Consider the following 26582-nt stretch of genomic DNA (forward strand, 5'->3'; position numbering starts at 1 on the left):
TTTTCCCCCTCATTTTGTCTGTCATAGTTGAAGTGTACCTATGATGAAAATTACAGGCCTCTCATCTTTTTAAGTGGGAGAACTTGTACAATTGGTGGCTGACAAAATACTTTTTTGCCCCACTGTAGGTTTTTGGTAATCCATGTGACATTTGTGTTTTAATTAACTGACAGACCCCCTACTAGATTACAGATGAGGTCAAATATTGGCACCTTTTGCACAATTCACCAATTCTTTTAAAATAAGTTGAAATTGAAAAACTTTGTTCAACTGTGTATTTGTTTGATTTACAACTGCACCTAAAAAAAAAAAATTGCACTTCAAAGTAAAACATGTCCTGGACTAAACTATTCTAAATTAAAATGAATTTGGGTGAAAGGTAAGTGATTCTTGTTTGTCATTTCTCACCTGTGGTAAGTTGCAGGTGCCGACTGGTTTAAAATATCCATTCAATCAGTTTAGTAAAGAGAACATTACATTCTGCTCCATGGAAGTGCAAAGGTGCCAAAATACACTGAGTATACAAAACATTAAGAACACCTGTGCATTCCATGAGACTGACCAGGTGAAAGCTATGATTCCATATTGATGTCACTAAATCCACTTCAATCAGTGTAGATGAAGGGGAGGAGACCGGTTAAAGAAGGATTTTTAAGCCTCGAGACAATTGATACTTTGTGTATGCGTTTCATTCAGAAGGTGAATGGTTTGTGCCAAGAACTGCAACGCTGCTGGGTATTTTCCATGTGTATCAAAAATGGTCCACCACCGAAAGGACATTAAGCCAAGCTGACACAATTGCGGGAAGCATTGGAGTCGACATGGGCCAGCATTCTTGTGGAACGCTTTCAACACCTTGTAGAGTCCATGCCTAGACGAATTGATGCTGTTCTGAGGGCAAAAAGGGTGCAACTCAATATTAGGAAGGTGTTCCTAAGGTTTGGTATACTCAGTGTGTTTGGCCACAACCGTTTGTGTGAAAGAGAACTTTTCAGCGATTGTTTATCATTGTGTTGAAATGAACTAATTATTAGGACTGACCCACAGGTCAACTGCACACAGTTAGGGAAAGATATCCTACATTACATCTGGACTATGGAGGCTGTTGTTCAATTCCTGTGACAGCCAGACAGACATGGCATTAAACCACAATTAATAGCACATTCATACCACAGAGTTCAGACATTCAATGTCTTTATTCTTCAGGATTCTGCAAACCTATTTTCCTCACAACCACAGCCGCAGGAAATAAATTAAAAACTGATAAAAACATTCCACTTAGATCCAGAACATGTCATCAGTCCATTAAATAATACTATTTTTTTTAATGAAATACGTGTAAATATTATTTCCCTCCCCCAGACCCAAATATGACTTTCAATGATAGAGGTCTTGTCTTCCAAAGCTAGTTCTCACAACAGTATGACAGGATGGTTGATGAAAGAGCCACGGATAAACAGAGTTCGGCAAACTGTTTCAGTTGGAAGAATGTGAATGGGTGCCATGTTGGCACAAGACCTGGGTTCAAAATCAAACTGTATCAATTTTCTTTGGTCTGGAGAGCCAGATGGATGGCGTTTGGACTATTCCATTGGTCCCAATGCGCCAGACAAGCTCAAATCAAGTGAAACTTTAGCTCAAGGAAGAAAACAAATACTATTTGAACCCAGGTCTGCCCACATGTACAATAGTTTGCTAGAACTCCGTAGATCTATGGTTCTACATGATATGAGTAATGTTATGGTATGAGTGCTTGTTAAAAAATAAAAGGCTAATTCAACTTCGCTTCAAACACATAGGACTCAAATGAGTCGGATTGCTTTACAGCTGTAATACGAGCTTATGTAGAAACGCGGTCGCTTTCATAATCAAAAATACTCATCTTTTTAGTATTTTAAAGATGATCTTAAGCAGAGTGTTTTATACAGTGTTTTTAGAAATGTGCGTCATTCAATACTTTCATTCCTGCGTTATGACAACGATCACTAGTCTAAAAATCAACCTTTTAAAGGTCGACTTTGGGCGTGAAATACGGTCCAACTCTGCCTATTCCTCAATTTTCAAACAGGAATGGACCGTGCCTTTGGTGGTTCATTGTGTTATTGTGGTCAGGCGTGCCGCAAACAACGTTGCTCGTTCATTAGCTACGCGAGCATGTAACTCTTCCAGTACATGTGGACATCATTTCACATGACTTGATTTTGGCCGGAAACTGTAGAGATCAGTAAGAAATGGCATATCTATAGTCAAATATCTTATTCATCAATTAAAAAAAAAAAAAATTAAATAACCTGGTATGATGGCACATTGATCAGTTATACAGTTTAAAGCTGTTCTTTTTGCCCAAAATCGACCTTTTAACATCTTGATAATGGCAATGTCAAATGCTTTGGCAGTAGTTGGTGTTCTCTTTGCTTATGTGGCAAGTTGAGAAAAATGTCAAGTGAAGTGGCTGGATCCCAAACTGATAACCCAACCTGTTCCCTAAACCCTGGTTGACTTCCCTTTGTGGCTCTGTGGCAACTGGCCATGGAAAAGCAGTGGCTGGTCCTCTGGTAGCGTAGGAAAGGTTGGGGTCAATTCCATTTCAAGTCAATTCAGGAAGTAAACAGATATTGACCCCAACCCTGGTAGGTAATTCTGACTAGAGGGAGTACAGCTACGACTGAAAGTGACATTTATGCAGCAGGTTAGGATCATTAACGTGGCAGGTTAGGAATTAAGGTTAAGAAAAGGGTTAGGATTAGCTAAAATGCTTTCCTAACCTGCGACGAAAAGTCACGTCCGGTTGTAGCTGTACTCCCTCTAGTCACAACCCTGGTAGGTGGAGGTGGGCACCCGCCTAGCACCAACACACCTGATACTACTAAACTAATCATCAAGACCAGGAGCTGAATCAGGTGTTAGTGCTTGACTGGAACAAAAAAGCTGCACACCCTGTAGCTCTTCAACTAAGCTCATCCCCTATTCAGACCTTAAAGGAATGAGTCAATGAGGGTATAGGGGGAAGGGAGCGAGTGTGCAGTATGGGGGTTTGGGACCCAGCCTGTGAGAAACACAAGGCCCCCTGAGAGCGGCCGCGTTCCAGACGGACTACCAGTCGTCTGCCAGACGTCACAATGCCTGGATAGGTGTTAAACATATCAGCTACCCACATCGTATGGTATAGCAACATGCGTCCAACTGCCGATGACGTGGCAATCAGCCATTGGCGGATGAGCACGGCACGTCTGCAAAGTAGTCGGCCTGGAACGCGGCCAAAAGTTCGGACTCCTCCCGACTCCGCTTACTCCAGTTCATCTCCGGTTACACTTCTGCTTCTTGTTCCGGCCTGGTGTGCTGATTGGCTGTGTGGCGCCGTTGTCGGTGGGCGGGGTTGTTGGCGGGAGACGGAACGAGGTCTGGGAGAGAAGGTCCGACTCACTCTCTCCTCCCCCTGATCCTCCTGTGGACTTGGCGAATGACCCGGGGAGAGAGAACTTGAGAGGACTGAGGAGCGACAATATGAACAATAATAGAAAGAAATGGGAAGAGACATTAGATAAGGTAAATGCATATCAATCATGATGTATGTGTGTGTGTGTGTGTACAGCGTGCATGTACAAATGTGTGTATGTATATACACTCCCCTAAGTATTTGTTTGGAGAGAGAAGCTAAACCTTTTAATTTGCCTCTGTACTCCAGCATTTTGGATTTCAGATTAAACGTTTCATTTCAAGAAAAACTAACAGGTCTGTGAGAGACTGAATTCTTAATGGTTGGTAGGTGATAAAATATTTATGTCATGCAATAAAATGCAAATGAATTACTTAAAAAATCATACAATGTGATTTTCTGGATTTTTGTTTTAGATTCCGTCTCTCGCATTTGAAGTGTACTTGTGATAAAAATTACAGACCTCTACATGCTTTGTAAGTTGGAAAACCTGCAAAATTGGCAGTGTATCAAATACTTGTTCTCCCCACTGTAAGTGAGTGTAAGCCCATGCATATGTGTCACCTGATGGGGGTGCGTGGGCTGCTGTTGTGTCTGCGTACGGGACGTGTCCGTGGCTCAAAGGAGAAGCCTTCCTTTAGACTCTCCAACACAGAGGGAGCCACGTAGGTAAAACCCTGGACAGACAACATCCATTAATTATATAGGATGACAAGCAATTCTAGCAACACTTCCACTACTCTATTCTGTTTGGGAAATACCCGAATAAGCAGTGTTTTGTTCCAGGTGAGAACCGGGTCGTGTTCAATAATACTTGCCAGGGTTCTGGGTTCAAATCCCATGTGTGACCAGTACGGAAAATGTATGCACTCACTTACTCTAAGTCGCTATGAATAAGACCATCTGCTAAATTACTAAAATGTAATCGTCTCACAGCGAAGGCGTGTTCGTGCTGGTGGCTGATTGTGGAGTCGTCAGGACTGTCCACCGGAGTCTGCTTGGTGAACCTCGTGTCAAACTGACTCACGTCCTCATCCGACTGCTACAGGGGGTGAAGCGAGAGAGAGAGAGAGGAGAAAGAGGGGGGGAACAGGTTGAATGGAGAGAGAGAAATGGTGGGAGAAAGTATGTTTACATGCACACGAATAATTTGATATTGAACCGATTACGTAGTATGGCAATACTCATGTAAACACTTTACTCTGCTTAACTTCAATCAGCGTTAAGGTCAAAACCAAGGTAAGTATACGCCAAATAAAACCTGGTTTTCTGAGCCATCGTTCAAGTTATTAGGACATGTAAACAGCTTAATTGGTGTTCCATCGGTGTATGTGCCAGCAGCGCAAGCCTCTGTCTAATGCGCGAGAGAAGTGAGTTCGGAAAAACAATCCACATCGGAAAGTATTCAGACCCATTGGCTTTTTCCACATTTTAATACTTAAAAAAAAAAATGTTTTAATCCTCAATCTACATACAATACCCCATAATGATAAAGCTGAATCAGGTTTAGAAACTTTTGCAAATGTATTAAAAACAAAAAACAGATACCGTACTTATATAAGTACTCAGACCCGTTTGCTATGAAACTCGAAATTTAGCTCAGGTGCATCCTGTTTCCATTGATCATCCTTGAGATGTGGTAAATTCCATTGATTGGACATGATTTGGAAAGGCACATAACTGTCTATATAAGGTTCCATCATTGACAGTGCGTGTCAGAGAAAAATCAAGCCATGAGATCGAAGGAATTGTCATAGAGCTCCGAGACAGGATCGTGTTGAGGCACAGACCTGGGGAAGGGTACCAAAACATTTATCTAGCATTGAAGGTCCAAAAGAACTGGGTGGCCTCTATCATACTTAAATGGAAAAAGTTTGGAAATACCAAGACTCTTCCCAGAGCTGGCCGCTCGGCCAAACTGAGCAATCGGGTGAGAAGGGCCTTGGTCAGGGAGGTGACCGAGAACCCCATGGTGACTCTGACAGAACTCCTGAGTTCCTATGCAGAGATGAAAGAACCTTCCAGAAGGACAGCCATCTCTGCAGCACTCCACCATTCAGGCCTTTATGGTTGAGTGGCCAGACGGGAGCCTCTCCTCGACATCCCGCTTGGTGTTCGCCAAAAGGGGGGAAAGGACATGGGAAACAAGATTCTCTGGTCTGATGAAACCAAGATGGAACTCTTTGGCCTGAACACCAAACCTGGAGGAAATCTGGAGCCATCCATATTGTAAAAGCATGGTGGTGGCAGCAGCATCATGCTGTGGGGATGTTTATCAGCAGCAGGGAGTGGGAGACAGCCTACAGGGAGGAGGTAAGGTTCCTGGGAGTGTGGTGCCAGGAAAATAATCTCTCACCCAACATCAACAAAACAAAGCTGATCGTGGACTGATTGTGGACTTCAAGAAACAGCAGAGGGAGCATCCCCCTATCCACATCGACGGGACGGCAGTGGAGAAGGTGGAAAGCTTCAAGTTCCTCAGCGTACACATCATTGACAAACTGAAATGGTCCACCTACACAGACAGTCTGGTGAAGAAGACACAACAGTGCCTCTTCAACCTCTGGAGTCTGAAAAAAATTGGGTTGGCACTTAAAACCTTAAAACTTCTACAGATGCACAATTGAGAGCATCCTGTATCACCGCCTGGTACGGAAACTGCACGCCCCGCAACCGCAGGGCTCTCCAGAGTGTGGTGCGGTCTGACCAATGCATCACAGAGAGCAAACTACCTGCCCCCCAGGACACCTACAGCACCCAATGTCACAGGAAGGTCAAAAAGATAATCAAGGACAACAACCACCCGAGCCACTGCCTCTGAGATTTTTATTTTACTCTTACTGTAGGCCACTCACGACCGGTCACGTTGTACAGCGCCTAAGTGGCGCAACGGTCTAAGGCAGTGCAAGCTGTGTTGCTACAGATGCTGGTTCAATACCTGTGCCGGCCTCGACTGGGAGGTTTGTAGGTTTTTGGTTTCTCTCCCTCTAAAAACAGAAATAAATAATTCTAAATAACAAGGTGGCTTTTATTTACAAAGTAGTAACAATGTCTCACCCCATGTTCAAGAATGTCCTTTTTCCCTCGCTCATTTTACGTTATTTGAAACATATAGTCAAAATATTTAAGGGGCATTGCACTAATAACGGAGCTGACGAGGGAAACGTTCCCGCTGTTCTGTTCTTAGTGCCAGTCTGCACGTTCAAACAAACAATGTAACTAATAATGGCATCTTTATGCTTTCATTAATAAAAATATATATAAATACCATTTCAAAATGCCGGTGTTTATTTAGTTAAGGATCCATAAATTACTATGGGAATAAATATCACTGAATTACAGAAATGTCCTCCAATCCTCTATATCTAATTATTGGCGGAGAGTAACGTCATATTTTTCGATATACTGCAGACTTTCCGTAGGCGACGTGTCTCACTAGTGTTGAGTAATGTGCTGTTACGTGGTGTAGGTCTTATTTAATGAAAGAGCATATTGAAGTTAGGCTTTTGCTTCTACAACTATTTCAGCACCGTTTCACACTGCTCTTGAGACAAGCATGGGGACTGCTCTTGATTAATCAATGAGATTTGTATTTTCACTTAAATCTCCATTTGGGTGTTGGATAGACTACAACTAGGGTGTAGAAATGGTATGCTCTTCGTGCAACCTTTATTTAACTAGGCAAGTCAGTTAAGAACACATTTTTATTTACAAGGACAGCCTACTCCTTCCTCCCCATCGGGGAATTGAACCCCCGTCTCCCGCGTGCCCTGCCCGCACGACATGGGGATTCTTTAGCTAAATAGCCCAGTACTGTACTCATATTTATATATTCTTAATTCCATTCCTTTACTTCAGATTGTGTGTACTGTTAGATATTACAGTACTGTTGGAGCTAGAAACGTGAGCATTTCGCTACACCCGCAAAAACATCTGCTAAACACGTATGTGCCAAATAAAATGAGATTTGATCAGTCAGAATCGAGGGAAAGATGAACAGCGTAAAGTACAGAGAAATCACTGATAAACCTGCACCAGAGTGCTCAGAACCTCAGACTGGGGGGAGGTTCACCTTCCAACAGGACAACGACATTAAGCACACAGCCAAGACAGTGCAGGAGTAGCTTCTGGATAAGTCTCTGAATGTTTTTGAGTGGCCCAGCCAGAGCCCGGACTTGAACCTGATCTAACATCTCTGGAGAGACCTGAAAATAGCTGTGCAGCGACGCACTCCATCCAACCTGACAGAGTTTGAGAGGATGTGCAGAGAAGAATGGGAGAAACTCCCCGAATACAGGTGTCCCAAGCTTATAGCGTCATACCTGAAAAGACTTGAGGCTGTAATCACTGCGTTCGGTGCTTCAACAAAGTACTGAGTAAAGGGTCTGAATACTTATGTAAACGTAATATTTCTTTTTTTATTTCAAATTGTAATTTATTTATTTTTTTGCCTTGTCATTATGGGGTATTGTGTGTAGATGAGGAGAAAAAAAACGTATCAATTATAGAATAAGGCTGTAATGTAACAAAATGTGGAAAAATTAAAGTGGTCTGAATACTTTGCATCTTATAGTTTTCATAAACTTTATGTCTGAACTCAGAATCTAATAGACTTCTGTAGAATGTTTATCTTGATAAGCCATTTTCTGCATTTGTCCCATCAGTTAGCCAGGATTATTAGGGAAGTAGTTGTTCTTGCAAAGCATTTAAGCGGTTTAAACAAACTATTATATTAATCTGACTATCCACAATAATCATATTATTGTGTGCATGTATCCATGCTCAGATAGCAGGATGGAGAAACCGTGCTCATGGAGTGGTACGACACAGTTAACCTACAAAGGCACCTCCTCAATTATTTAAAAGACCCAGCTTAGATTGGACATCTTAGCTATTGAGACAGTGACAGTAGAATAGTGGTCATACCAGGCATGGCTTGTAGGGCGGCTCACACCTCTTATTCAGCAGGTCGTCCCAGTTGATGTGTCTGAAGAAGGGATGCTTCTGTGAAACCAGCAGAAAAACGCTGCACTTAGAATCCATCCCTGTACAGTGCAGGTCTAAGCTCATGCGCTATTGGATTTTGTTCAATTAGCATCCGTATAAGCACTGATCATAACAAAGCAGGGTTGGAGGCAATTTCATTCCAGTCAATTCAAAAGGAGGTAGACATTTCTGTTTACTTCCTGAATTAAACACAAGCCTATTATATAGCTGTATGATGTCAATAGAAAACAAAGGGGGTTGGAGTGAACGGAAGATGTGTGTGTGAACGGGAGATGTGTGTATCACCTGTATGTCTTTACAGTCTGCCGCACTGGAGCCTAGCCTCTGAGAAGGACTCTTCTTCAGCAGCTACAGAAAGGAGAGCGAGGTAAAGCAAGAGCGAGCGGTAAAGAAAAAGAGCGAGCGAGGGGTAAAGAGAGAGTGAGGTAAAGAGAGAGCGAGCGAGAGGTAAAGAGAGAGCGAGCGAGGGGTAAAGAGAGCGAGCGAGGGGTAAAGAGAGAGGGGTAAAGAGAGCGAGAGGCGGTAAAGAGAGCGAGCGAGGGGTAAAGAGAGGGGTAAAGAGAGCGAGCGAGGGGTAAAGAGAGAGCGAGCGAGGGGTAAAGAGAGAGCGAGCGAGGGGTAAAGAGAGAGCGAGCGAGGGGTAAAGAGAGAGCGAGGGGTAAAGAGAGAGCGAGGGGTAAAGAGAGAGCGAGCGAGGGTAAAGAGAGAGCGAGCGAGGGGTAAAGAGAGAGCGAGGGTAAAGAGAGCGAGGTGTAAAGAGAGCGAGGTGTAAAGAGAGCGAGGTGTAAAGAGAGCGAGGTGTAAAGAGAGCGAGGTGTAAAGAGAGCGGGGTAGAGAGAGCGAGGTAGAGAGAGCGAGGTAGAGAGAGTGCGGTAAAGAGCAAAGAGGGAGAGGTAGAGCACAGTAAAGCGAGAGTGCGATAAAGAGCAGTAAAGAGAGCGCGCGGTAGAGAGAGAGCGGTAAAGAGAGCATGCGGTAGAGAGAGCGCGTGCGGTAGAGAGGTAAAGAGAGAGATTGTACAACTGAAGATCAACACAGGAAGACATTGGTCAACACATTAGTCTTTTAACTCACTCTGTCAATCTTAAATCGTGCTAAATTCAAATTTGCAAATTTGTCAGCTAGCATACCACCTAGCTCCAACTGTTTACTGGTGGCAACCATAGCAACACCACCACCAGAGACAGATACTCTCCCCCCCCCCCCCTTTTTGAATTTCCAGCAGAAATCAAAATCAGAGTAGATGGGTAGGTTACGGGGGACTGAGGAGATTCACCTTTTTTTTACATTTATTTTATTTCACCTTTATTAAACCAGGTAGGCCAGTTGAGAACAAGTTCTCATTTACAACTGCGACCCGGCCAAGATAAAGCAAAGCAGTGCAACAAAAACCACAGTTACACATAAACAAACGTACAGTCAATAACACAATAGAAAAATCTGTATACAGTGTGTGCAAATGAAGTAAGGAGGTAAGGCAATAAATAGGCCATATTGGCAAAGTAATTACAATTTAGAAATTAACACTGGAGTGATAGATGGGCAGATGAGGATGTGCAAGTAGAGAAACTGGGGTGCAAAAGAGCAGGTTTTAATAAAAATAAAAATAAAATATATATATATATATATTAGGGATGAGGTAGATAGTTGGTTGGATGGGCTATTTACAAATGGGCTGTGTACAGCTGCAGTGATCGGTAAACTGCTCTGACATCCGATGCTTGAAGTTAGTGAGGGAGATACAAGTCTCCAACTTCAGTGATTTTTGCAGTTCTTTCCAGTCATTGGCAGCAGAGAACTGGAAGGAAAGGCGGCCAAAGTGGTGTTGGCTTTGGGGATAACCAGTGAGATATACCTGCTGGAGCGTGGGTGGGTAGGTGTTGCTATGGTGACCAGTGAGCTGAGATAAGGCAGAGCTTTACCTAGCAAAGACTTATATATAACCTGGAGCCAGTGGGTTTGGCGACGAATATGTAGCGAGGACCAGCCAACGAGAGCATACAGGTCGCAATGGTGGGTAGTATATGGGGCTTTGGTGACAAAATTGATGGCACTGTGATAGACTGCATCCAGTTTGCTGAGTAGAGCGTTGGAGGCTATTTTGTAAATGACATCGCCGAAGTCGAGGATCGGCAGGATAGTCAGTTTTACGAGGGTATGTTTGGCAGCACGAGTGAGGGAGTCTTTGTTGCGAAATAGGAAGCTGATTCTAGATTTAATTTTGGATTGGAGATGCTTAATATGAGTCTGGAAGGAGAGTTTACAGTCTAGCCAGACACCTAGGTATTTATAGTTGTCCACATATTCTAAGCCAGAACCGTCCAGAGAGTAGTGATGGTCCAGAGCACCTATTGCTCACCTCTTGGCCACAGACATTGACCCTTCTTTCACTCTCAGCTCATTCACTGTCAAGCCATTAACACCTCTGTCTGATCACAGCCAAATCACGCTGTTCCTCAAAAGAATAGACATGGAAACAAGCACACATTCACAGCCCAGTAAGCTATACAACATCAGTAATTCATACAGATGGGCCCAAAACAGCGCAGAAGAATACCAGAAAGCAACCTGGAACCAAAATATCCAAAACACTCTTAGATACATTTCTGGATACCACATTCACTCACAGTAATAAACTCACAGGCATCAATCTAGCAGTAAAAAACATCAACTATATATTCAGGCAAACATCAAAAGAAGCACAACTGAAATTGACAAATCATTTTTTGTTTGTTTAAAGATCACGAATAACAACTGGTTTGATGCAGATCGTAAAATAAGGAATAAATAAACTTAGAACACTATCCAGCCTAAAGCAGAGACCAAAATAATGGTGAATTACACCTTCATTACTGTGAGACTTTAAAACTCTATAAACGTACACTCAGAACCAACAAAAGCACAGTACAACAGCAAGCAGCTGACACTAATTGAGGAGTCCATAAACACAAACAACTTCTGGAAAGATTGCTCAATATTTGAGAGGTTGAATGGATTAGAAAAAGCTATAAAGGACAATCGAAATCCATTGGACTCCCCAATTACTGACCAGGAGCTCTACAAGAAACTTCAAGCCCTCAAATTAAAAACAAATCATGCAGACCTGATGGAAAGTACAAACAATGCACGCAGGGCAGAATTAGGCCAATATCCACCAATAATAAAAACTCAAAAAAGAGCAATTAAATTTAGGAAACATCTAAAATACAGTGACCCCCTCTCATATCATTTACCAAGCCCTGCAGAGCTGAACAAAGAAAATAGTCCCCTCATCCAGCTGGTCCGGAGTTCACAAACCTGTTCTAACACACTAAAGCATCAAGACCAGAACATCCAATCAATCAGAATAAAACAAATTACAACAGTCAACTAAACTACATTGCTTATTGGGAAACACAAGCAAAATGCAGTGCTATCTGGCCCTAAATCGACAGTACCCATGGCGAACTATTTGACCATAGTTACTGATCAAAACATTCACAAAGTACAGTCTCAGTGAGCACAGCCTTGCCCTTGAGAAGGGTAGACACAGGAAAACCTGGCTCCCTGTAGAGGAAAGGCTGTGCAACCACTGCACAACAGCAGAACCCAAGACAGCTGCATTTCCTGACAAAGTGTCAAAAAATATAAAACAACTAGAGTGTCATTTCCCCAAATTTGAAACCCTTATTCAAGGTTTCAAAGACCTCTCTGATGAGAGTAGGCTACCTGTCCTGTTGGGGGAGGACGCAGAGAGCTGTGGGTTGGCAGCGCACTACATTGCTGCCTGCCATAAGTTGAGGGAGAGTGTCTGACAGACCAATCTACCTGCACATGTACTCTACTGAATGCTTATTGTTCAATGTATGGTTATTTTGACCCTTATTCTTGTTGACCATTTTGATTCTTATTAGTTTCATATTGTAAATATCCAAAGTAAGCTTTGGCAATATGTACATTGTTACATCATGCCAACAAAGCAAATTGAATTGAGACAGAGAGAGAGAGAAACACCGTGAGCAGGCAAACAGGCACAACCCACCATTCTTACACTAGCCCAAGCAAATGGCATGTACCAGATAATCACACTTGAGTGAGGCCAGACCACACGACTAACAACATTGGATACTTTATGGAACACAAAGCCTTCACTCTCTCATCCTGGAATATCCAAGGCCTGAGGTCATTGGCCTAAAAGAACAGGAACCTGGAACGAATAAATCAGAAATATAGACATCGTCATCCTACAAGAAACATGGTATAGAGGAGATGGACCCACTGGTTGCCCTCGAGGTTACAGAGAGCTGGTAGTCCCATCTACCAGGTGTTATTATTGTTATTTACTGTTATTTTACCAGGTAAGTTGACTGAGAACACATTCTCATTTACAGCAACAGCCTGGGGAATAGTTACAGGGGAGAGGAGGGGGATGAATGAGTTAATTGTAAACTGGGGATGATTAGGTGACTGTGATGGTGTGAAGGCCAGATTGGGATTTCAGCCAGGACACCGGGGTTAACACCCCTACTCTTACGATAAGTGCCATCGGATCTTTAATGACCTCAGAGAGTCAGGACACCCGTTTAATGTCCCATCCGAAAGATGGCACCCTACACAGGGCAGTGTCCCCAATCACTGCCCTGGGGCATTAGGATATTTTTTTAGACGAGAGGAAAGAGTGCCTCCTATTGGCCCTCCAACACCACTTCTAGCAGCATCTGGTCTCCCATCCAGGAACTGACCAGGACCAACCCTGCTTAGCTTCAGAAGCAAGACAGCAGTGGGATGCAGGGTGGTATGCTGCTGACAAACAGGGAAGGGACTCAGTATGCTAATTTGGTATACAGCAGACCTAACTCACTCAAATTAAATCAGGAACATTTTACATTTGGCTAGAAATTCAAAAGGACATGATCTCAACAGAAAAATGTCCTCCTGTGTACTACCTATACCCCCCCACTACAATCCCCATACTTTAATCAAGACAGCTTCTCCATCCTGAAGGGGGACCTAAATGCCAGAACTGGACAATAATGTGACTCCCTAAGCACAAGGGGGGACAAACACCTACCTGGAGGTGACAGCATTTCCTCCCCCATATGCCCCCCTAGGCACAACATAACCAACAAAAACGGGTCACATCCCCTGCAGCTCTGTCGCACGCTGGGTATGTACAGTCAATGGTAGGCTTTGAGGGGACTATAAATAGTACTTTAGACTACTTTATCACTGACCTCAAACCAGATTCTTTAAGAGCGTTCACAGTCAGCCCACTGACACCCCTATCAGATCACGTCAAAATCCAAGTCTACTTGAACAGAGCAATACTTAAATCACGAGGCATCAAAACCAAAAGGAACTGAATATCTTGAAGGAATGCTACCAAAAAACAATGAGACAACCACAAATTCAATCCCTTTTAGACACCTTCATGGACAAAACGTTTCACTGTAATAGCGAAGGTGTAAACCTGGCAGTAGAAAGCCTAACAGTATATTTGATCTCTCAGCTTCCCTATCAAATCTAAACATTTCAAGCAGAAAACCGAAGAAAATGAACAACAATGACAAATGGTTTGATGAAGAATGCAAAAAACCTAAGAAAGAAACCTATCAAACCAAAAACAGGGACCCAGAAAACCTGAGCCTTCACCTTGACTACGGTGAATCACTAAAACAATGCAATACAGAAAAAGGAACAGCACGCCAGAAATCAGCTCAATGAAATTGATGAATCCATAGACTAACCACTTCTGGGAAAATTGGAAAACACTAAAACAACAGAGTTATCTATCCAAAACAGAGATGTATGGATGAACCACTTTTCCAATATTTTTGACCCGATAACAAAGAACAAACAGTGAAAACGTATACATGATCAAATACAAATCTTAGAATCAACTATTAAAGACTGAAGAATCCAGTGGGTTCTGGTAATTACATTGAATGAACGACAGGACAAAATACAAACTCTCCAACCCAAAAAGGCCTCTGATGTTGATGGTATCCTGTTGGATTCTGGGTTAAACTTGGAACATTGCTATCCTAGTGTTTTTATTTTTTATTTTTTTTACATCAGATGTTAATGGTTATCTGTAGGCACCAGATGGCTTTGGAATGTGCTGGGTGGACGGGAGGAAGTCACAGAATTACTATAGAGGATGCGGATGGAAATCTGTGGATTAGGCAAATGAGGGGTTGAGGTCAGGTCAGAATCCCTTAAGGGAGAAATGATGGTTTATTACCCTATTACTTTGTCTTCCTGTCAAATGATAATAGATGTAAGGATTGGAGAGAAGAAGGAGTGCCTCATTTGGAGTGTGTGTATATATATATATATATCTCACACACACTTGTGGTGGGGGAAACATGTTTTGTCTAACGCAGCTGTATTGATCCTCTGGGAAGAATAAACTTGGTTAGGCTTTCATAACGTCCGTTGAGTTTTTTTTACTCTGAGAATTAGAACCTAACAATCCTAAACTAAATGGTAAAATATAAAGACCACAAATTCCAATTGGCTAAACTTAAACATCATCCTTAGCTCTGGCATCTTCCCCAATATTTGGAACCAAGGTCTGATCACCCAAATTCACAAAAGTGGCGACAAATTTGACCGCAAAATCTACTGTAGGATATGCGTCAACAGCAACCTTGGGAAAATCCTCTGCATTATCATTTGCGGCAGACTCATACATTTCCTCAGTCAAAACAATGTACTGAGCAAATGTCAAATTGGTTTTTTACCAAATCACCAACAGACCACGTATTGACCCTGCACACCCTAATTGACAAAGAAACAAACCCCCAAAAAGGCAGTCTTCTCATGCTTAGTTGATTTCAAAAAAGCTTTTGACTCAATTTGACATGAGGGTCTGCTATACAAAATAGATGGAAAGTGGTGTTGGGGGAAAAACATACAACATTATAAAATCCATGTACACAAACAAGTGTGCGGTTAAAATTGGCAAAAACGAAATTCTTTCCACAGTGCCTGGGGTGAGACAGGGATGCAACTTAAGCCCCACCCTCTTCTAGAGGTCGACCGATTATGATTTTTCAGCGCCGATACCGATTATTGGAGGACCAAAAAACGCAGAAACCGATTAAATCAGACGATTAAAAAAAAAATGTCTTTATTTATTTGTAATAATGACAATTACAACACTACTGAATGAAGACTTATTTAAACTTAATATAATAAACCAATAAAATCAATTTTGCCTCAAATAAATAATGAAACATGTTCAATTTGGTTTAAATAATGCAAAAACAAAGTGTTGGATAAGTAGAAGTGCAATATGTGCCATGTAAAAAAGCTAACGTTTAAGTTCCTTGCTCAGAACATATGAAAGCTGGTGGTTCCTTTTAACATGAGTCTTCAATATTCCCAGGTAAGAAGTTTTAGGTTGTAGTTATTATAGGACTATTTCTCTCTACACGATTTGTATTTCATATACCTTTGACTATTGGATGTTCTTATAGGCACTTTAGTATTGCCAGTGTAACGGTATAGCTTCCGTCCCTCTCCTCGCTCCATACCTGGGCTCGAAAACCAGGAACACATCGACAACAGCCACCCTCGAAGCATCGTTACCCATCGCTCCACAAAAGCCCTGGCCCTTGCATAGCAAGTGGAACAACTACTTCAAGGTCTCAGAGCGAGTGACGTCACCGATTGAAGCGTGGGTAACGATGCTTGGGTAGCGTGCACCCCGCTAACTAGCTAGCCATTTCACATCGGTTACACCAGCCTAATCTCAGGAGTTGATAGGCTTGAAGTCATAAACAGCTCAATGCTTGAAGCACAGCGAAGAGCTGCTGGCAAACGCACGAAAGTGCTGATTGAATCAATGCTTACGAGCCTGCTGCTGCCTACCACCGCTCAGTCAGACTGCTTTGTCAAATATCAAATAATAGACTTAATTATAACATAAAAACACACATACGAGCCTTAGGTCATTAATACGGTCAAATCCTGAAACTATCATTGCGAAAACAAAACGTGTATTATTTCAGTGAAATATGGAACCCTTTCGTATTTTATCTAACAGGTGGCATCCATAAGTCTAAATATTCCTGTTACATTGCAACCTTCAATGTTATGTCATAATTACGTAACATTCTGGCAAATTAGTTTGCAACAAGCCAGGCGGCCCAAACTGTTGCATATACCCTGACATATACCCTGTGCCATGATCGCAAGAGAAGTGACACAATTTCAATAGTTTAATATTGCCTGCTAACCTAGATTTATTTTAACTAAATATGCAGGTTTAAAAATATATACTTGTGTATTGATTTTAAGAAAGGCATTGATGTTTATGGTTAGGTACACATTGGTGCAATGACAGTGCTTTTTCGCAAATGTGCTTGTTAAATAACCATTTGGCGAAGTAGGCTATGATTCAATGATAAATTAACAGGCGCCGCATCGATTATATGCAACGCAGGACAAGCTAGACAAACTAGTAATATCATCAACCATGTGTAGTTATGTTAAGATTGATTGTTTTTTTATAAGATACGTTAAATGCTAGCTAGCACCTTACCATGGCTCCTTGCTGCACTCACGTAACAGGTAGTCAGCCTGCCACGCAGTCTCCTCGTGGAGTGCAATGTAATCGGCCATGATCGGTGTCCAAAAATGCAGATAACCGATTGTTATGAAAGCTTGAAATCAGCCCCGATTAATCGGCCATTCCGATTAATCGGTCGACCTCTACCCATCTTCAACATATATATCAACAAATTGGTGAGGGCACTAGAACAGTCTGCAGCACCCTGCCTCACCCACCCCACCCTCCCTAATAAGTCAAATGTCTACTGATGATCTGGTGCATCTGTCCCCAACCAAGGAGGGCCTACAGCAGCAACTAGATCTTCTGCACAGATTCTGTCAGAGCTGGGCCCTGACAGTTAATCTCAGTAAGACAAAAATAATGTTGTTCCAAAAAAAGTTGCCAGGACCAAATACCATCTAGACATCGTTGCCCCAGAGCACACAAAAAAACTACACACACAAAAAACAACACACACAAACACCTCTGCCTAAACATCGGCGCCACAGGTAACTTCCACAAAGCTGTGAAGCCTTCTAAGCCATCAAAAATCGACATACCAAATAGGATCTGGGTAAAAATACTTGAATCAGTTATAGAACCTGTTGCCCTTTATAGTTGTGAGGTCTGGGGTCCGCACACCAACCAAGAATTCACAAAATGGGACAAACGCCAAATTGAGACACTGCATGCAGAACTCTGCAAAACATGCCTCTGTTTTACGATGTAAAACATCAAATAATGCAGAGTCAGAATTAGGCCGATGCCCGTTAATGATCAAAGTCCAGAAAAGAGCCGTTCAATTCTACAACCACCTAAAAGGAAGCGAATCCCAAACCTTCCATAACTAAGCCATCACCTACAGAGAGAAGAACCTGGAGAAGAGTCCCCTAAGCAAGCACTGTTGTTGCTCTGTTCACAAACAGACCCCCAGGACAGCAACACAATTAGACCCATCCAAATCATCTTTCCAATGTGTCAAGTAATTAAAAAAAAGCAAACTAGAATACTATCTGGCCCTGACCACTGTGACTGACAAACTTAAGGAAAGCTTTGATTATGTACAGACTCAGTGAGCATAGCCTTGCTATTGAGAAAGGTTTTCCTACGGCAGTCTGTCTCTCCAAGCGAAGACAGGCTATGTGCACACTGACCACAAAATGAGGTGGAAACTGAGCTGCCCTCCCTAACCTGCCAAATGTATGATCATATTAGAGATACATATTTCCCTCAGATTATAGACCCAAAAATAATTTGAAAACAAACCCAATTTTGATAAACTCCCATATCTATTGGGTGAAATACCAGTGTGCCATGACAGCAGCAAGATTTATGACCTGTTGCCACAAGAAAAGGTCAACCAGTGAAAAACAAACACCATTGTAAATACAGCCCATATTTATGTTTTATTTATTTTCTCTTCTGTACTTTAACCATTTGCACATATGACATTTGAAATGTACATTTCTTTGGAACTTTGTACGTGTAATTGTTTATTATCCATTTCACAAGCTTTGGCACTGTAAACATGTTTCCCATGCCAATAAATCCCTTAAATTGAAATTAGAGGGAGAAAAAGAGATGAAGGAAATGTAGAGAGAGAGAGAGAGAGAGAAAGACAGAATAATAGAGAGATTGAGTCTTGACCTCTATTCTTATGATGATAAATGTTCTCAAACATAACGAGAGATGGGGACGGGGGATGGGGGCATCTTTACCTTTTTGATCATATCTCGGGCGTCCAGTGTGAGGTAGGGCGGTAGGTTGACTTTACACTTCAAGATCTTATCAATGGTCTTTTTCCTGTTCTCAGCAGTGAACGGAGGCTATGGGGGAGTGACAGGGACAGGCAAGAAGACCACAGATGTTTGAGTCAAAAGTCTTTCAAATAGTACATCCCATCCCTCTTTACCCCCCCCGTCTCTCACCGAGCCCGTCATCATGTCATACATCAGGGCTCCAAGACTCCACCAGTCCACCGCCCGGTTGTGTCCTGTACGCGTCAGAATCTCTGGAGCCCTGAGAAAGAGAGAGAAAGAGAGTGAGGGGATAGAGAGCGCAGGGAAGAGACACTTCAGTAGAAGAATCCCAGTATTGGCTGTGATTCAATGATCAACCTTTTTAAAAAGTGTGAACTTTTCACTCCCCTTCATGGATTGAAAGAAAATCCAATATGCGACAGATTTTTATGCGAACATTCTAAAAATCAGAATAAATAAAATAAGCACATTTTCCCACCAGTGGTGTTTCCACCAAACGGAATCTAAATCAGTGTGGATGACTTAGTGCACATAAAAAGTTCTCATGTACGAAATCTAAATCTAAAAGTTCAATGTGTTTCCCATAGCATTTTCAACTCTAGAGTTTTGTCACAAAAACTGTTGCGTTAAATAGCAAACGTGCCTACTCTGGTCTTGGCACGTGAACTCAGATACAGTAGGCCTACAGCGCAGGTAGGCTGTGTGGGTAGGCTAGTCTACATGATGAAACTATATTACGGATAGAGCGACAAATATTTATATTTTGTCAAACGGCAGTCAAGCATCGATCATCATGTCACCAGAATCAGACTCTTTTATTTATTGGTTAGGAGCATCAATAGCAATGTGAACTTTCACCACCCTGTGAAGATCATGTCATTTCATCTGCAGCCTAATAAACTGCATGTTTTCCGAGTGTTTTCCGATTTGCACTTTAAAGCATTTTCACTGCCATGTCTCATATGATTCATTTTACCCACACAAAAAGATCCCATGTCGATGGAACAAATTATCTGTCAGCATTTATAAAATTGTTCCATCATAGTTGTCGTGATATTTGTTTTGATACGGTATGACCTTACTCGCATAAAAAGTTTGAAAAACAACGTGTATTTATTTATTTAACCTTTAATTAACTAGGTTATTTAAGAACAAATTCTTATTTACAATGACGGCCTACCCCGGGCCAAACCCGGACGACGCTGGGCCGATTGGGAGTCCCATAGGGCGGCGCACAATCGCGGCCGGATGTGTTACAGCCTGGATTTTGAACCAGGGACTGTAGTGATACCTCCTGCACTGAGATGCAGTGCCTTAGACCGCGGCGTAGCTCGGGAGCCCAGTTTAGTTAGTGTACGGAATATGGTGGAAGACCATGCAGCCCATGGACAAATGTAATGTTTTGAAATGCACACTTAACTTCAGGGAGGAGGGGGAGAATTGTACTATAACTAGTCTGGTGAACGCAGACCTATCTGAACTAGGATTACTACAGCGACCCCTACTGTCATTCAAAGAAAGTGCAGTCTCAGAGCGACAGCTGACTCAGAGACAGCATCCTTATCTCACATCAGTGTGGCACTACACTCACATGTACTCTATGGTCCCACAGAAGGTGTGCGTGACAGCGCCGTCGTGAATGGACTCCTTACACAGGCCAAAGTCAGTCAGCTTGATGTGTCCTGGGAGACAGAGATACAATATCTGTCAATTGTAATCAAAAGCCAATCCATAGCAGATCAATGATCTATTAAAAAAAATCAAAAATCATATTTTCATCTCAGTGACATTGATTTCTAAACTCAAAAAGAAAATGTCCCTGTTTCAGGACCCTGTCTTTCCAAAGATAATTCGTAAACATCCAAATAACCTCACAGATCTTCATTGTAGAGGGTTTAAATACCTTTTCTCATGCTTGTTCAATGAATCATAAACAATTAATGAACATGCACCTGTGGAACGGTCATTAAGACACTTAATTGCCTACTGTCTGTAAGCTGTTAAGGTCACAGTTATGAAAACTTAGGACACTTTTCTACTGTGACTGAAAAACACCAAAAGAAAGATGCCCGGGGTCCCTACTCATCTGCGTGAACATGCCTTAGGCATGCTGCAAGGAGGTATGTGGCCAGGGAAATAAATTGCAATGTCCGTACTGTGAGACGCCTAAGACAGCCCTACAGGTAGATAGGACTGACACCTGATCATCCTCGCAGTGGCAGACCACGTGTAACAACACCTGCACAGGATCGGTACATCCGAACAGTACACCTGCAGAACAGGTACAAGATGGCAACAACAACTGCCCAAGTTACACCAGGAACGCACAATCCCTCCATCGGTGCTCAGACTGTCCACAATAGGCTGAGAGAGGCTGGACTAAGGGCTTATAAGCCTGTTGTAAGGCAGGTCCTCGCCCAGACATCACCGGCAACAATGTGCCCACAAACCCACCGTCGCTGGACCAGACAGGACTGGCAAAAAGTGCTCTTCACCGACGAGTTGCGGTTCTGTCTCACATGGGGTGATAGTTGGATTCACGTTTATCGTCGAAGGAATGATTAATTTAGAGGTTGAGGGTCCGTCCTGGTCTGGGACGGTGCATCACAGCATCATCGGACTGAGCTTGTTGTCATTGCAGGAAATCGCAACGCTGTGCGTTACAGGGAAGACATCCTCCTCCCTCATGTGGTACCCTTCCTGCAGGCTCATCATGACCCTCCAGCATGACAATGCCACCAGCCATACTGCTCGTTCTGTGTGTGATTTCCTGCAAGACGGGAACGTCAGTGTTCTGCCATGGCCAGCGAAGAACCCGGATCTCAATCCCATTGAGCACGTCTGGGACCTGTTGGATCGGAGGGTGAGGGCTAGGGCCAGGGCCATTCCCCACAGAAATGTCCGGGAACTTGCAGGTGCCTTGGTGGAAGAGGGGGGTAACATCTCACAGCAAAAACGGGCAAATCTGGTGCAGTCCATGAGGAGGAGATGCTGCATTAAGTACTGCAGTGCTGGTGGCCACACCAGATATAGACTGTTACTTTTGATTTTGATCACCCCCCTTTGTTCAGGGACACATTCAATTTCTGTTAGTCACATGTCTTGTTCAGTGCATGTCTCAGTTGTTGAATCTTGTTAAGTTCATACAAATGTTTACACATGTTAAGTTTGCTGAAAATAAATGCAGTCGACAGTGAGAGGACGTTTCTTTTTTTGCCGAGTTTATGTAACAGACAGACACACCTTGGTGGTTCAGCATGATATTCTCTGGTTTCAGGTCTCGGTAGATGATTCCGTTTGAGTGGAGGTGTCCCAAAGCAAGCACAATCTCACCCAGATAAAAACTATTTGCCAAAGAAGAAAAAACATGTATTAACACTCCTCCTCGTACACATGCACAAGACATACGGTCAAGCTCTTATTCTCATCTTCTCCTCCTCTTCTACAAAATGTTCACATGGAAATTAAACTGCTGTTTATGGCCTCAGCCTCACACTTATATCCTTTCCCAATGATAACCTGAAGCTGAGCATCTCTCTCTCTTACCAGGCAGTGTCCTCCATAAATATTCCTTCTTTCTCCAGCTGCATGAACAGTTCTCCACCTGATAAAGAAACAACAAGATTAGGGAGATAAGTGTCGAAGTTGAAGTGCCAGGATTCAGAGATAAGACATGGTTGTCCTACCCAGATCCCCTCCCTCCAGGAGGTCGAAAGCGTACAACAGCCCCCCCATCCCTCTCTCACCACTGAGACACTCCAGGATGAGGTAGAGTTTACCCCCGGTCTGGAAGGCATACAGCAGGTCCACGATGAAGGGGTGCCGCACCGTCTCTAGAATCTCCCGCTCCGCACGCGTGTGGGCCGTGTCCTTGGCGTTACACACTATCTTCGCCTGACAGGGAGAAAAAGGAGAGAGGGATGAGTGAAAAGAGGGAAAGAGGGATGGGTGGAAGGAGGTGTGCATTTAGATATACTACATTTTGCCCTGGCACCGTGGCAGCGTTTAGAACATACTTTCGGCTGAGAAGAACGATTAAGAGGAATCGCACGGACCTTCTTTAAAACCTTCATGGCGAATATCTTCCCCGTCTGTGTACCCTGCACTTTCCGTACCTGGAAAACCTGCAAGTAGAAATACAATTGTTAAATAGGTCGATGACAATTGGATTGAGTTTCTGATCAAGAGCTTGGTGTATATCCAAGTAGATTGTGAAACTGAAATTCTTAGAAACGCACTGATGGGCGCGCGCACACACACACACACACACACACACACACACACACACACACACACACACACACACACACACACCTTGCCATAGCCCCCCTTGCCCAGCACACTTAGCAGCTCAAAGCTGTCTGGTCCGATCCTCTCACTGTCTCTGTTGACAATGGCACTGGTCAGCTCTATCTCTTCTGTTTGAACACTAAGAGAGGGGATGAGAGAGAGTTAGGAAGAAAGGGAATGAGTGAGGGTGAGGTTATGATTCAGTAAAAGATATAGGCTCAAGCATGAAATGGTGGACAAGTGACCAAGTTCATTTTTCCACTTACGGGTCTGTCTCTGCTACGGTGAAGTCACAAATGTCATCCTGCAGAACACAAGGGGGATAGAAGAGAGGATGTCAAAGTTAATTCACTGTAGACACGTGAAGAAGGGCCACTGCTGATAGACTGAACATGGCATTATGTAATATCACAGATCATGCATGCATCTTTTATTTTGGGGAACATTCTTCATAGTTTATATGCTCTGGTTATACTCGATGCAATTGTCTGGGCTTTTTCGTCACTACATTGAACACAGCCTTGATCTGACACTCTAATAACAAGTTAGTTAGGTTTTCCTAATTTAACAACAACAAAAAGTGTCCTCAAATCCCCCACCTCTGCATCGCTCAGGTCGTCTGACTCCAAATCAATATCGAAAACACCTGCCATCCTGCGGAAGAAATTACAGTTATAGCTTAGCTATAAGTGATGTGATTAAAAACACAACGGCCCCGAGAGCTAGCAATGTGAAAACACGCATTTATTGTTGTTACTATCTAGTTAGCTATGCCTGACAGGTGCAAACACTAAGCAGCTAAATTACACTGTCAAAGCTGGACAAGGAGCGGGCGTAATCTAACGTTAACCTAGATGGGATCTAGGCAGGCTAATCGGACTCATGGGTGAAGTTTACGTAAAAGGGAACATTTCTTACTGGGCCCGCTGGCATGGAAGGCAATATACGCTAGCTAATGCTGTCGAGCGTCGTCCAACAGGCATGGTTGGAGATAGCCGACTAAACTCAACGATTTACGGTAGAGTTGAGCGGTGACTAGTATGCGGGGACTGGAGCTCCGACGTCACATACAAACGACGTTATCAAAAACTAGCTACTGATTTCCGCACCCTGGTACAGAATTGTCCTACTGAAAGCAGTAGTTGGTGATAAAAAAACTTCATTTTATGTGATGCCTGGGCTCCAGTCCGCCCACACACCTCCATCTTAAATCTTAAGAGTTGAGTTATATCGGCCGGATTCGAGAGAACCATAGTCCGAAAGCTAGCCAGCTCGTGTGAAACTAAACTCGGATTCTGGGAATGTTGAAAGAGAAGAGAAAATCAAGTTTGTTGTGTCACTTATGCTAGTTAAAATGACTGGACTGACTGTATCAATGTAATAATATATAACGGGTCGTGATCACATCGGTTTGAGAGCTGGTTTGACAACTAACGTTAGCTAGCTAGTTAGCTGATTACGACGACTCGTAGGTGGTAAGTTACCGTTCGTTAGCTACCCAAGCATTTCACCTCGCCTCATACCTTCACTCTCAGCTGCATTCGTCGTGACCACTGAATCAGTGAGCTTATAAGTGGCTGATTCCACTTGTCTTGCTGTGTCACTCCCACAAGTATCGTTGGACCTAAACTGTAGTCGTAAATACGAATTTCGATTTTCTGTCACCTCTCTCTGGTCTTTGTTGATGTTCCGTAGTTTGTTTCTCTTGGCGTGTGTGATTGAACGTTGACCTTTTTTTTAGCCACGTCATCAGTAAAATACTTTCGATTGGCTGCTATTTTATTTTATAGCGGTAGATCAATTTATGGCACTGCTTTATTTTATTTTATTATAAACAAAACAGAACAGAACAAACAATATACAATCACAAATAGAGCAAGTGACGTACGTGAAAAAAAGTTTATATAAAAGTGGACATGGGCATTTTGACAAGTGCAGACATGGGTCAGACAGGCGATTCCATTGGGGAAAATTGCATTCCATCTGAACAGAAGCTGTTCAGGGGTCAGGGACATTGTGGTCTCTCCACCAACTGGCTTTATCCCAGTTTCAATAACGAGGTTATGGCCATTGTGTTTGCAGCCCTGACACCGTATTGTAGAGCACCCATAGGGCTCTGGTCAAAAGGAGTGCACTACACAGGGAATAGATTGCCAGGTTTTTGTTATTATAAATCAAATCATTGGCCACTTTTATACATGGATCACTAGTCACTTTAAATAATGCCAATTTAATAATGATTACATATCTTACATTACTCATCTCATATGTATATACTGTATTTTATACCATCTATTCCATCTTGCCTATGCCGCTTGGTCATCCATATATTTATATGTGCATATTCTTATTCCATCCCTTTAGATTTGTGTGTATTAGGTAGTAGTTGTGGAATAGTTGGATTACTTGTTAGATATTGCTGCACTGTCGGAATTAGAAGCACAAGCGTTTCACTACACTCGCATTAACATCTACCAACCATGTGTATGTGACCAATACAATTTGATTTGATTTCAGCTGCAGTTGGACTGGGTCTGGTGGGAATGATACTGGCAGTTTGCATCACTCATCACAAGAACAAGAAAGGGAACACGACAACCTTAACGGTACGGTCCAAATAAGCTGCTCTGTATGCTTTACTTGCCCAGTGTGTTTCAGTGTCTGATTGCAATATAATATACGAAGAAACCCGAATGCCATAGTCCTACAGCATGTACAGTGGGGCAAAAAAGTATTTAGTCAGCCACCAATTGTGCAAGTTCTCCCACTTAAAAAGATGAGAGAGGCCTGTAATTTTCATCATAGGTACACTTCAACTATGACAGACAAAATGAGATTTTTTTTCTCCAGAAAATCACATTGTAGGATTTTTTTAATAGATTTATTTGCAAATTATGGTGGAAAATAAGTATTTGGTCACCTACAAACAAGCAAGATTTCTAGCTCTCACAGACCTGTAACTTCTTCTTTAAGAGGCTCCTCTGTCCTCCACTCGTTACCTGTATTAATGGCACCTGTTTGAACTTGTTATCAGTATAAAATACACCTGTCCACAACCTCAAACAGTCACACTCCAAACTCCACTATGGCCAAGACCAAAGAGCTGTCAAAGGACACCAGAAACAAAATTGTAGACCTGCACCAGGCTGGGAAGACTGAATCTGCAATAGGTAAGCAGCTTGATTTGAAGAAATCAACTGGGAGCAAAAAAATTGAAGACATACAAGACCACTGATAATCTCCCTCGATCTGGGGCTCCACGCAAGATCTCACCCCGTGGGGTCAAAATGATCACAAGAACAGTGAGCAAAAATCCCAGAACCACACGGGGGGACCTAGTGAATGACCTGCAGAGAGCTGGGACCAAAGTAACAAAGCCTACCATCAGTAACACACTACGCTGCTAGGGACTCAAAACCTGCAGTGCCTGACGTGTCCTCCTGCTTAAGCCAGTACATGTCCAAGCCCGTCTGAAGCTTGCTAGAGAGCATTTGGATGATCCAGAAGAAGATTGGGAGAATGTCATATGGTCAGATGAAACCAAAATATA

General features: G+C 42.7%; 1 protein-coding gene across 4 annotated transcripts; it reads right to left on the minus strand.

Annotated features, from left to right (window-relative positions):
* Positions 1-1177: 1177 nt before the first annotated feature.
* On the minus strand, positions 1178-24780 carry LOC118362930 (ribosomal protein S6 kinase beta-2-like). Of its 4 annotated transcripts, none has more exons than XM_035743665.1 (16): positions 24517-24780; positions 23632-23686; positions 23299-23336; positions 23057-23171; positions 22798-22866; positions 22489-22636; positions 22289-22346; positions 21986-22086; positions 20334-20424; positions 18911-19001; positions 18701-18808; positions 8729-8791; positions 8363-8440; positions 4371-4478; positions 4001-4113; positions 1178-3489 (listed from the first exon to the last, which is right to left on the minus strand). In XM_035743665.1, the coding sequence occupies exons 2-16, from the start codon at positions 23683-23685 to the stop codon at positions 3297-3299; spliced, it is 1428 nt and encodes a 475-aa protein (XP_035599558.1). In that variant the 5' UTR covers position 23686; positions 24517-24780; the 3' UTR covers positions 1178-3296. The 4 variants fall into 4 exon arrangements, with proteins under 4 accessions (XP_035599558.1, XP_035599557.1, XP_035599559.1 ...); XM_035743664.1 differs by having other exon boundaries at positions 24556-24779; XM_035743666.2 differs by having other exon boundaries at positions 24698-24720.
* Between the last annotated feature and the right edge of the window lie 1802 nt (positions 24781-26582).

This window comes from Oncorhynchus keta, chromosome 29 (genome assembly GCF_023373465.1).
Source record: "Oncorhynchus keta strain PuntledgeMale-10-30-2019 chromosome 29, Oket_V2, whole genome shotgun sequence".
In the NCBI taxonomy this organism is placed as follows: domain Eukaryota; kingdom Metazoa; phylum Chordata; class Actinopteri; order Salmoniformes; family Salmonidae; genus Oncorhynchus; species Oncorhynchus keta.

Excerpts from the sequence above, each read along its gene's own strand:
- LOC118362930 (XM_035743663.1), bottom strand. The coding sequence starts at position 24,015 with ATGCCTGTTGGACGACGCTCGACAGCATTAGCTAGCGTATATTGCCTT. Across the intron at positions 23,687-23,950 it reads CTTCCATGCCAGCGGGCCCA|GATGGCAGGTGTTTTCGATA; the intron begins GTAAGAAATGTT and ends TTTCTTCCGCAG. Across the intron at positions 8,441-8,728 it reads CAGACTGTAAAGACATACAG|AAGCATCCCTTCTTCAGACA; the intron begins GTGATACACACA and ends CTGGTTTCACAG.